The sequence below is a fragment of the Daktulosphaira vitifoliae genome, unplaced genomic scaffold (genome assembly GCF_025091365.1).
Source record: "Daktulosphaira vitifoliae isolate Bord-2020 unplaced genomic scaffold, ASM2509136v1 Scaffold_4, whole genome shotgun sequence".
Lineage (NCBI taxonomy): Eukaryota > Metazoa > Arthropoda > Insecta > Hemiptera > Phylloxeridae > Daktulosphaira > Daktulosphaira vitifoliae.
The window spans coordinates 9,008,992-9,021,927 of record NW_026099575.1 but is presented as its reverse complement, the minus strand read 5'-3'; the positions used below and the strand labels follow the sequence as shown (position 1 = coordinate 9,021,927).

General features: G+C 23.4%; 1 protein-coding gene and 1 long non-coding RNA gene across 6 annotated transcripts; one reads left to right on the top strand and one right to left on the bottom strand.

The window, feature by feature from the left end:
• Positions 1-3,602: 3,602 nt before the first annotated feature.
• On the top strand, positions 3,603-11,424 carry LOC126903831 (uncharacterized). 4 transcript variants are annotated; one of them, XR_007703617.1, is made up of 7 exons: positions 3,603-4,074; positions 4,181-4,281; positions 5,136-5,340; positions 5,430-9,422; positions 10,128-10,364; positions 11,007-11,219; positions 11,346-11,424. It is a non-coding gene; the product is annotated as an uncharacterized LOC126903831 (long non-coding RNA). The 4 variants fall into 4 exon arrangements; XR_007703615.1 differs by having other exon boundaries at positions 4,171-4,281; XR_007703616.1 differs by lacking the exon at positions 3,603-4,074 and having other exon boundaries at positions 4,085-4,281; positions 10,178-10,364.
• LOC126903830 (uncharacterized) lies at positions 9,702-11,582 on the bottom strand. 2 transcript variants are annotated; one of them, XM_050682335.1, is made up of 4 exons: positions 11,466-11,582; positions 11,310-11,393; positions 11,054-11,188; positions 9,702-10,338 (listed from the first exon to the last, which is right to left on the bottom strand). In XM_050682335.1, the coding sequence occupies exons 1-4, from the start codon at positions 11,574-11,576 to the stop codon at positions 10,117-10,119; spliced, it is 552 nt and encodes a 183-aa protein (XP_050538292.1). In that variant the 5' UTR covers positions 11,577-11,582; the 3' UTR covers positions 9,702-10,116. The 2 variants fall into 2 exon arrangements, with proteins under 2 accessions (XP_050538292.1, XP_050538291.1); XM_050682334.1 differs by having other exon boundaries at positions 11,310-11,576.
• Between the last annotated feature and the right edge of the window lie 1,354 nt (positions 11,583-12,936).

Genomic DNA, 12,936 nt, shown 5'->3' with positions numbered 1-12,936 from the left:
GGTGGCCCACCACTCACTGACAACTTAAATAACTTTTGATCCAGTTAATATTTTTAGTTGATTTTTTTTTTAAATAATAGTTATACGTTAGGTCTATAGCTATATCTCAATAATTAATTTTTTTACATTTTATTAAAAAAATTAATTATTTTTAAATTTTAAATAAAATGAAAAAAAAAAATCGAAGATAGCTATTTTGTAGAGTAGAATTTAAGAAAAATTTTAGTAAAAAAATATCTTATTAATATTCAGTAGTAAATATTCTGTAGCGTTTTGAAGTTTGTGAAAATTTGAATTTTTATGTATTATTTTACGGTATTAAACATTGATATACGTATCGAGAAAAGGACAGAAGAAAACACTATCATTTCATGATTACTATAATTTGGAGGTGTGTAACTTTTTCCATGAAAATTATTTACGCTTTTGAATGATAGTGATTAGTAATAACAAAATGCAGTTACTGCCACAAAATATATAAATTGATTTTATAACAAACAAATACAGATATAGATAATAAAATATTATCTGTGTAGACAAATGATTATTTTTCAAATTTATTATAAACGTCTGAAACCCTCTTCTTATAGATATCATGAATATTGTTATCAAAGAGAGAGTTATTGATAATAATATTTTGATACATCAAGTGTAAATAACTGTGTAATCATATAATTCGTTCTATACGATATTATAGATAATCAATCTAAAATCATTGTTTTCAGTTAAATTAAATTTATTTAAAATTTAAGATCATTAATTAACATAATTTTAAATTAAATTTGATAAAAATAACATTTAAGTTGAAAAACATATTAGTTTTTTTACAAAAAGTTTTCAAAATGTGCACCATTATTTAAAATGCATTTCTCTAGCCTATTTATCATACCAACCGTGACAGACTGTATCATTTCTGGAGTAATTTCACTACACGCCGACAGAATTCTTTCTTTTAAATTTTCAAGGGACGTTGATGGTTGAGTATATACTTTATCTTTTAAAAAACCCCATAAAAAATAATCAAGTGGTGTCAAATCAGGTGATCTTGGTGGCCATTGAAGAGGACCATTAGTGCCTATCCATCTATTGTTATAATATTTGTCCAAATATTTTTTAACAATATTAGCATTGTGTGGAGGTGCACCATCTTGTTGTATCCACATTTTTTGTCTAATATCAAGTGGTACATCCTCCAATAACAAAGGCAAAACATCAGTTAAAAATTTCAAGTAGCGTTCACTTGTTAAGGAACCGTTATAAAAGTATGGCTCAATTAATCTTTTATTTAACAATCCACACCACACATTGACTGACCACCTCTTTTGAAAATGTGTCTCTAGTGTCCAAAATGGATTTTTATCGTTCCAATAATGACTATTGTGCCGATTTAACATTCCATTATTATCAAAACGACTTTCATCAGTCCATAATATATTAGAAAAAATGTTACAGTCATCATCAAAATGAAGTGACATTTTTGATATAAAATCAAGTCTTCTATCAAAATCAGAAGGTTGCAAACCTTGTACGCAATGTACTTTGTATGGATGATATGAATTTTTATTTAATATTCGTAAGATTGAAGTTCTACCTATACTGGTTTCCTTAGCTACAAGTCTAGCTGAAGCATGAGGATTGCTATTAAATGCTGCTAAAACGTCTATACTATTTACATCATTTGTTGCTTTTTTTTTGCGAGTTATTTTTCTTGTTGGAAAACTACCTACATAAAGAATTTTTTTTTTAAGCTTTGATGGAACTTTTAAAATTATTTTTATTCGTAATATTTTTTATAAAAAATATAGGTATTAATTTTTGAATATTGTGTTTTATTATTTAATAAAATATTCATACCTGTCTCACGTAAAGATTTATCTATATTTAAAAAAGTATTTCGACTTGGTTGTTTCCTTTCTGGAAAGTTTATAGAATACAGACGAGAAGCATTTAAAGTACTTTTTTTAGCTAAATAATACATTTCTAGCATGTCAGCATATTCAACATAGCTGTACATAGAATGCATTTTTAATAAATTTATTGTAAAAAAATGTACTTAAGTAATGAATGTTAAAAAAAGGTAGGTGTACTATGGTTAATTCTATTATTACTACTATTGTTGGTGAAAATTTTTCCTACTTGATTCAGGTCATTATCTTTTATTACATTGATATTACCAAAAATCTCCCAAGCTATTTTGATCTTAAAATAAGTTTTGTGTAATAAAGGTTCAGCGCACTTCTAATGTTAAAATGTCTTTTTACAAAAATTATATGGAGTCTATTGATTTAGACAATATAACAGGGGATCAAAATCTGGTAAGACACTAATTTTTTCAGAAACTATTGAGAATTTTAATTTTTTTTAAAGAGAAAAAATATTAAGTTCAAAAAACTCTACTAATAATACTTAGTCAAATCATTATTTTTTTCGTCCCTTCAGGGATAAAAACCCTTATTTATAATTTTTTTAAATGAGAACCCTTATTAGCTTCGATGGGAAGCTGAGAAGCTATTGGTTTTACTATGATGTGTTTTTTTTTTTTGTGTCTGTTACCAGTTTTTCTCAGCTCTCACCGAACCGATTTCTTTCAATGATACGTGAAAAGATCACAAATAGTCTAAGACATTACCCTCAAAAATTGAAAAAATTTCCCTTGTTCCCCGTAAATAGGGGAAACTTCTAAAAAAATTACAAATTTAAAAATTGCTAATTTACGAAATTTTTTCAATTTTTTTTACTTAAAATTGCCATAACTTTTTTAAAAATAACCAAATCAATATAATTTTTTTTTATACATGTATAGATGCATAGTATAATTATCTTTCATTTAGTATTCTTTTTACAAATCTGACCCTTTATATGCCCATAGGAGGGGGATTTAAAATGACAACTTTTTCAAAAAAAATTAACTTTTTCAACTTAACTTTTGAAAATGTTCCGGAAGGTCTGACACTTTTATATATATTTTAAATTAAAGCTAATGTAATTTACTTTATTATGAAAAAAAAAAATTTCGGACTTTATTTTATCTTCACAGTGAAAATTGCTACCAAATGCTATTTTTGTGTGAAAATTCTCGATTTTATTTTTTATATTTTTAACTTATTTTTAAATGCTATAACTTATTGAAAAGTGTATGGATCAACACAATTTTTTTATGAGAAATAATATTTTTTATAATCCTTTTTTTATTCGACATACTTTATCTTAATCAGGATATTAATAAGAAACTATCAGATCATGTAGCTTTTGGAATAAGACACCAATTTTTTTAAATTAAACACTATCTAAAGATTTGTATCGAAGCGTTTTTTTTTTATAGTGATTTTAATCACTGTCAGATATCATTATACTTGATCCAACTATAACACGTCACAACTGTGCCGCGATCCCCCTGTGCTGGGTTTTTAACTTTATAATGTTATAATTTTTTGAAAAATGTTTGGATCAACACAATTTTTTTATGAGAAATAATATTTTTTAATAATCCCTTTTTCATTCAGGATATTAATAATAAAATAACAGATCATGTAGCTTTTGGAATAATACACCAATTTTTTAAAATTAAAACTATATAAAGATTTGTATCAAACTGTTTTTTTTGATAGTGTTTTTAATCACTGTCAGATATCATTATACTTGATCCAACTATGCTACGTCACCATTGTACCACGACCCCCCTGTGCTGGGTTTTTTTTTTAATTTTAGAATATGATAGCAAAAAAAATTACAAGCAGCTTTTTTCGTACAATTTTTTTTTTCCGATATGCTAACCGTTCGTCCGTTACAGCTTGTTAAAGTTGAGTGATTTTAGGCCAAGTTTCTATTGTTATATTACTGTATTAAATACAGAAGTCATTATTTTTATTTGCTGTTGCATAAACCAAATTTTATTGATCAAGTTATGACATGTAAATTAACCATAAAAATTTACGACTTACTAAATGAGTGATAACAATAATAGATACAAATCGGATTTTCGGTGTATTATTATAATAAATTATATTTGAAATTTTATTGAAATAATTAAATTAAAAGAATATCGAATAAGAGGCGAGTACAATAGACAATGAAGTAAGCTTTATAGATCTGTCTTAATAATTTTATTTTATGAAATAGCAGCATAAAAAAAGAAATTTACCGAAAAATTAAAGAGATTAATTTTTGAAGATATTTACAGTTTTGGATTTGCTGCTGTTGAAAGACAAAATTACCGAAAAACTTAACTTTTTGCTCTTTTGAGAAAAATAAGTTTTGCTGTAGTGACATTTTACTTAAAAAGTAAGTAGATATAATGATGTAATATTAGATGTGTAGTATAATTAAGGCCAGATTTAGAAAAACTCCAGGTTCCAAAAACATATTGATGATCTTTTTTTGGCCATAGATTTTTAATTTATTTTCCAACTATTCTAAAATGAGTATAATATACAGAACAGTATTGGTATACTATATTTAACAATTTTGTAAGTAATTATGTAAATTTAACTATTTTGAATACATTTTTCTAAATTGATTAGCAAATAGACAAAAATTTAACATTATATCCATATTGAAATTTGAATAATTGTGAATATTATAAATGAAATGATATTAATAATATGACATTTTAAAACATTTTGGATGTAATAAACTTCAATAACCTTTATTATGAAAGTATGTTAAAATACTATTTTTACATTGCTAAATTTAAAATAATGTAATTTTAAAACTGATTTTAAACTTTTCATTGATTAATTAAAATAATTTTTATCTCAGTTAAATTAGAGTTTTCAAATTGAATAATTGTATGGATCAGCTACAGAATATTAATACATAATTTAATAAGGAGAACTTATGATTGTGTTATGTTTCACTGTAGATAATAAATAAATATTAAGCAACCATTTTAATATGGTGCTCATAGCTATTATTATTTAATTAAGCATGCATGGATTAGAACACTTAATTTATTTCACTAAGTAGCAACAAGTGTCCTTAAAATAAATAAAAATTTGCAGAAATTAAAATTATTTTGAATTTTGTTTAGAAAGTTGCCAACAGTAAATAAATTTGTTAAAAAAATTGTTTTAATATAAATTCAGTTTTTAGTTATTTTTTCATAATTAATAATCTATTCCTTAATTTGATTTCAGTTTTTAGTTTTGATACCTGCTATTGTAAGTTATCATCTGTATTTTTAAGTATGCACTTGTAAGTAAACTAAGATACTTTGACGTCATAAGATTAATATCCTAATCATATTAAGAAACAAAAAAGATTGTAATCATGATTTTTTATTACTGTCTATCATAATAAAGTCATCTATCGAATAAACATATAGTTCTCAAACAAACTAAAGTGAGTTTCATGAAATAAATTTTCCTTTTTTAGTATAACAAATTTTATTTCATGTAAGTTAATTTATTTTGTTATAAATTTGATTTCAGTTATAGTTTTTGTACAATTTTGATGTCTATTGGTTTTGTATACACTTGTCTTAGCATACTACATTAGTAAGCTTTAATTTCATATCAGATCAACATTAGAATGAATTTTTATACTACAACGACAGTATTATAGCTAAATTTCTCATTTGAATTCTCTTTGAACAATATTAGATTACAAAAAATAAATAAATCTAATAGAAATTTTTAAATTAAAATAGGGCAATGTAATAAAGTAATTCATGTAGTTATTATAGTACTCTTTTTATAATGTAATATTAGAGGGAGTAGTAAGAAAATATCTTAAAATTTAAGATATAAGTAATTGTTATTTTATATGTTACATTCAAGTATTTAAAAAAATAACTATAGTAAAAAGATTATTTTTATAGATATTATGTTTACTACAGTAGAATTTTGATAAAGTTAAGCATATTCCGTTCCTTGAAAAAAGAAATTTTACACAAAAGAAATAAATATTATAGATAACACAAATAAATTATTTGTAGTTTTATAGCTAAAAGATTTTACTGTGGTAGGTTAGACTAGTTAAAACAATTAGTTTAAATTTAAAAGCTGTCAATTATTAAAATAAATACATAAATTCATTAAAACATCATAAATTTTAGTATTGCCTATTGGAATCAATCTGTTATATTTTTATAAATAAGTGTTGAATACAAACTCAAATTCTTTAACAATTTTAAGTTATTTTTTTTCTTTTAATAGTTCAAAAACCTTATTAAGTTAAAAAAAATAATTTCCCTTGAGCTTTAACTTATCCAGGTTCTACTGTATTTTAAAATTGGCATCAGTGCTGTGCCAAGAAAAGGGCATAGGATGATATAAGGTTCATACACAATATTTAATTGTTATAATTGGCAGTTATTTAATATTAAAGGATGCTAACATATAATTTAAAAAAAATTATAAATATAAATTAAAATAAATAAATTTTTACCTATTCTCTTTTTATTGTGTCAGTGCTAGGTTTTACAGTTTTTCTTGTGCTTAAAAGAAAGTGGTTTAGGTGGGATAAATTTTTTCCAATAAAAATTATTACATGATGAATATATTATTTTTTTATTAAGGGAGAAATAATAGTTATTCAGAACCAAAACTCCATAGTAGACCTAACCCCAAGACCTATACTAGTGTAAGCATGATTACAATGCATTTTATGAGAAAACAAAGTTTTTTTTTTGTGAAAATGGTTTTTTTTCATTAGGAATTGTTGAAATGTCTGTAGGAGGGTTATCTTAATACTTAATTTTCTATGGCATTACGCATATTCTACATGAATTCATGTATTACGCATATTCTGTCATGAATAAAGTATAAAGTTTAACTCTCATACAGGTGTTTCACAATTCCAAAGTGAAAAAAATTCTAAGTTGAGCAAAAGAAAAAAAGTTTTCTACAAAATAATGATAAAACATAATTGAAACGGTCATTTCAAAAATGATATAAGTAATAAAATTTTAATTTCCATGTATCAAAAATAACTTAATTACTCTAGAAATCCAACTTGTTTTGCACTTGCACCTATTTACTAATTTATTTTTAAGGTTTCTGGTATTCATAATTCATAGTTTTAAATAGTCTAACTTTGACCAAATTATTAAATTGAAATAAAACATTTTTGATTTGCAGTGAATAGAAATTTATAATATGAAATTTAAATCAAGAAATAAAATAAAATAATATATATTTTTTTTCCTAAAAATTTAACTTATCTTAACTTGGCTATAGGTAACAATACTTAGAACAACTTTTTTCAAAATAAAGATTTTGTCGTTTTTGCTTAATAAACCATTGCACTTTTAATAAAACATTAAAAAAAAAAAAATATTTCTTTTTAATAACAAAAACTTAACTTGACAAAATGTTACAATACAGAAACATTTTTGAATGAAGTCATTGACTTTTGTAGTAAATATCAGACTGACAAATGAAATTTTTACACAAAATACATAAGTATACATAATAATGTATAATTATCAAATTTGACAAAGTCATTACTGAAAAATCAGTGACAAATGTAGTTTTTGAAATGACTGATTCAATTGAAGTACTGGTTTCAAAAAGAACCAGCATTTTGTATAACATACAAATTCATGCAATTTTGAGCCTTAATGAGGGTTGGGTAATAAAATGTACATTTGGTTTTATTTTTTACTATGCATAATACACACGTACTGGTGTTCAGTAAGGAAACAGGTCAATTGTTATGAACATAAGAACTATAGATACCTGTTTCCTTAATTACAGAACATGTATACATGCAGACGTATAAAATGTATAATTCTTAAAAAAAATGTTATTCTTTAATAGATCACACTGATTTTAAACCTTTTTATTTAATAAACATCAGTTTATGATTTCATAAAATTAACAAAATATTAACTTTTTATGTTTTGTGTGATAAATTATGTGTTAGTCATTCTTTTGGAAATTTTTTGGGATTTCAGTGATTATATTTTATATTTTTAAAGTGAAGTAAAAATTAATTAAATAAATACAATATTTTAATATAAATTAAAAAAGTGATCTATTTTTAATTATGAATTATTTGTCATGATATAAGTATTGTTTGTAAAAAAGTAGATGTGTAATATGTACATATAATACTTATACTTTTGTGTATTATACTGACCCAACTCTTACCTTAATAGACAAAGGAGCAAAAGTGTCATTTTTTTTGAGGCCCACAAAAAATTTAGTATTTGATAGTTGTTAATTATTTCTATGTACACAAATTTATTCATTTTAAATGTAAGTATAGTATTAATTATAAATTTTTTGTTTTAATAATAATGTATTTATCAGAATATAGACAAGATATAATAAAAATTAGTAATTATAACTTTATAATTAAAATATTGCAAAACATTTCTCTATACTAATATAATAACTTTATGGATTAATTAAGTAATGGATTATTCAATTAAATTAAGATTACGATTGGATCCAAAAATATTTATGTAATGTAATCATTGTAGGAAAGATCTAGCAAATTTTAAGGTTAAATTTTAATGTAAAAATATTAGTAACACAATGTATTATAAGCCATTTAAAATTAAATTTTTTACTATATTAATAACTAATTTTGTAAATATTTCTGTATAGTTGATTAAATTCTCTTTAAAATTGTAATTTTTAATTTTACCTTGTTATTTTTTTATTTTAATACAAAATAATATTGAAATGTAAATAATATTATATGTATTATTGACTGATTAAGTATTAAGTTTATTTTGTATTTTGTACAGCATTAAAAAATTGAAAATTGTATCATTTTAAAAGCAATAACTGTGATTTGAATTTTTATGGTTTAATTTATCAAAATAAAATTTAATATGGATTGATAATATAGTGAAATTCTAAGAATATTTAACATGAATATCTAACATGAAATAACAACTAATTAGATAACTGATTTACTCCTTATTTTGAAATTAGTACTCTTTTATTAATAAATTGATTCTTGATATTGTGTAAGTAGTAAATATAGTTATTAAAATAGTTAATTAACTAACATACCAACGTACTACAATAAAAATAATGTACACGTTGATAGCGATGAAACTTAACTGAGTTTTTATAGCCGATAGGAGGTTTTAATAGGATAAGTTAACTCCAACATTTCTAGGAAGAGTTAATTATAAATAATTTATTTTTATTGAAAAATGATTGAAAAGTTTTTTAAAATTTAAGTTGGTAAATAAGTATAGAAACACTGAATATTCATTGTTTCCAGTATTCATAAAAATATCCAGTCCTTATCTTTTTCTTTATTATTAAAAGGTTTGGTTTTACCTGTTTAGCGGGAAAAGGAAAAAGGGAAGTTTTTACACGTGTAAATTGAAAAATACTACCGTATACAATTATAACCTAAAATTAACCTTCTAAATGTTATCGTGCTAAACTTTTACATGAATTTATTAACAGTCCTTTGCATTACGAGTGATGTGTGCTAATCGTCAGCAATAACAAGTATGTTGGTTAAACTATACATGAAAATAATAAAAACGAGTTAAAAATTATAATTATAATACGTTATTATTAATATTATAAAAATTATGGAACGTTTTTCTTCAAAATTTTATGTTGAAGTTCCAAGTATAATATACATATGAGCTATTCATAAAGTCACATCTGGTTACTTTTATTAATAAAGCTTAACTTTCATTAATTAGATGTTTATAAAAAACGTTTTACTGAAGTTTATCATATGAATTATTGAGTTGTTTTATTTCATTACTGCAACTATTAGTGAGTAATATTTTTTTAAAATAATTTGCAATTTTTTACTAACGCGTCATTTATTATTCATAAATGTATATGTTTACGAGGAGATCAGTGAAGGATATGACACTCCTTTTCTGAAGAACTATTGAGAATTAAAATTTTTGAAAATAAAATAATATTAGGTTTTTAAAACTACAAAGATATACAAAGCGTGGGTGCTTTGTGCCATATTTTTCGTATATTGAGCGCCCGACGCTTTTATCACAATAATACTAATATTTTTCGTTCATTATTGTTTTAAGCTTATTTTTAACTTTTTAGTTCGATGTGCTTTAAAAGCGTGTTTTTTAGTTTTTTTAGACTATATTTGTATGAGACTTCAGTTTAATAAATAATCCAGTTCTAATATTAATATGCATAATGTATATATTTATTTTATTTAAAATGCAGATTGTTCATCATTTGAAGATTCAGATAATGAATATTGTCTTCTTTGATAGGTTTTTTGTTCATTAACGTTTGTTTGACTCATACCTAATTCCATGACCATTTCTTCGAATGTGGAATCGATATGAGCCAATTTTTTGTATTCCACTATACATTTTGGGGGAATTGTATGTTTGTCACTACCAGACTTTCTATCGTGGACACAACATTTTATCTAATTTAAGAAATTGTAATTATTATGTAAGCAATTTTTCGTTTTAGTTATTAATTTAATATAGGATGATCAATTTTGTGTAAGAAATTCATTTTCTCAGATACTATTAAAAAAATTATAATTTTTATAAATGGGAACCCCTATTTTTAATCTGTTAATATATATGATAGGAAAAAAATTTGTTTTGACAATAAAAAATCATTAGTAAGTTGGTATCATATTACTAAACTTATTATTGTAATTTATGTGCTTTTGAAACAGATTTTTGTTGTTATGGTGGTGGCAATATCAACAGTATAATAAAACCATAGAGTAATAGTCTATGAATAAAACCAAATCAATGATAAATTTTTATTTGAAATTCAAACAATTGTTAAATACAATCAGTTGATCGGATAAAAAATTGTACTAATAGTATTTTTTGTAATTTTTTTTCTACCATATTAATAAGTCAAGCATAGGGTTTCCTATTTAAACTAGCTAAGTTAAAAGTTTTTGACAAAGGGGTAAAAAAAAGTTATTTAACCCCATATTATGTGATAATAAGGTTTTTTGAATTGAATAATTTACAAATATTTATAATTTTCAAGTTTCTGAGAAAATTATTGATTTAACTAAAATTAAATATCTTTCATAATATCTTATTAAATAGTGATGTAAATATCTAGATTGTTCAAAATTGCCAAGAAAAATATCATGATTGAAATCTACATACTTCATTGTCTTTGACCCAGTACTTCCTCCTATTCATGGCCAAACGAAGACATTTTTTTTCTTCTTCAGTTTTTGGATTTAGAAAATTTATAATTTTTTCTAGTCCTGAATGTTTTGGGCACCACCAGCTTGTACACTTTACAATCAAGTTAAGCATAAACAAATTTGTTAGTATGCAAATAGTTCTTAATTTATTTTTAGTTTATTTTAATAATTAGTTATTATTTAGTTTTTTTATTAATTATTTATTTACTGACATTTTTTTCTATTTTTATCTGTCCATCTACATTAAGGTTAGATAACTGTTGCTGTAGTTCGTCCACTTGATTTTTACCATCTTTCTGTGTTAAATATCCCATTATTAGTATAATTATTGTAAAATTGATATATCTAGTGACATTAATTATAATTACTAATTTAGTTTGTAACTGTTTAATTAGATTATCCTTGTTAGCCGTCTCTTGCATAAGGTTAGAATTTGTATTCTGTAGAGCAAGATTTTTTTTTTTGCTTTCCATTTCCATATTTTTCTTAATAAACAAGTAAAATACAAAAAGAATTACTTTTTATTCTGCATGAGTGCTGTGTTAATTTAAAGAAATACTTGATTTTTTATTAAGCAGAATATTTTCTAGAATAATACAGTCTCCCATCAGATAATGACATTATTAATTACTTTTTTAGTAAGTATAGAAGTGTTATTTTTTTTTAGTGTTGGGATCGCATTAAAAGCATATTTTTTATTACATGTCTCCAATAGAAATAATTATGTAAAAATTCATTTTTTAATTTTTTGAAATTTTAAAATAACTGCTTTTTTTAATTTTCTTACAAAAAAATGACTGGATAACAACTTAAAGAAAAGTACTTAATGAGTTACAAGTATTTTAGCACAGTGATAATATATGGGTGGGTACAGCTCTTATTGATGATTTTCGGCGTAACATTCAATTCAGTCTATATATTTAATGCTTATAAGACAATATGTACTTATCCTAAAATTTTTTGTTTGAAAAGGGCTAAAAATGACTCAACATTTCAAAGAAATAAAAAAATGTATTTTTATATATATTTTNGCTTCAGCATTTTTTTCGTGTTTTATAGTTATTATTTTTGTTAATTAGGTGTTGTTTAAACTTCTTTTAGATTTTTTTAGAAAGTGACTTCTCTTATTTCTTACTATTAAAAGGTTTAGACGTGGTTTATATATATATAAAGGTTTATATGTCTTTTGTTTGTCGAATAATTACCAATGTGACTTCCATTTTTTGAATTTTTGACAAAAGACTTATATTATCTTGTTCTAAATGCCCCTTTTTTGCCGCTACATCCTGTTTACTAATTAAAGTTGCTAGTTTCTAAATTTGTCAGTATTTTTTATTATTCTCAAAATCAGATGTATGTATAAATAAATAAAAGTATAATTTTAAAAATTAATGTAAGGTATTACTTTTGGCCTAATTTAACTTATTCAATGTATCGATACATAAATATATAATATGTATAAATACATAATGTGTATATATTTGTTTATTTATTATTATTAAATTTTTTTATACTTTTATTTATTTATTTTTGTTTTAATATATTATCATAATCTAATATCATAATTTGAATTATGTTAATATTTATTTTATTTATTTTTTAGTAGAATACTATTTGATATTTATATTTACATGCCTGTGTCAATTCTTCGATTTCACTTTTCATATCCTTGCACATAATTTTATATTTTCTTGCCCTTTGGTATTGAACCATTAATTCTTCAGGATTTGCCATAAGTTGAGATCCAGTCATGGAGGTAGAATCCATGACTGATCTTGAAAATCTCTCTCTCCTTTCACTCATTTTTTATTTTTTAATTTGATTAAATGTAAGCAAATT

What these genes read in the sequence shown, in the direction of transcription:
- LOC126903830 (XM_050682334.1), bottom strand. Translation starts at nt 11,576, where the DNA reads ATGGAAATGGAAAGCAAAAAAAAAAATCTTGCTCTACAGAATACAAAT. An exon ending in AGATAAAAATAGAAAAAAAT is followed by an intron (nt 11,189 to 11,309) that starts GTCAGTAAATAA and finishes TTGATTGTAAAG; the next exon opens with TGTACAAGCTGGTGGTGCCC. An exon ending in ACTGGGTCAAAGACAATGAA is followed by an intron (nt 10,339 to 11,053) that starts GTATGTAGATTT and finishes TTCTTAAATTAG; the next exon opens with ATAAAATGTTGTGTCCACGA.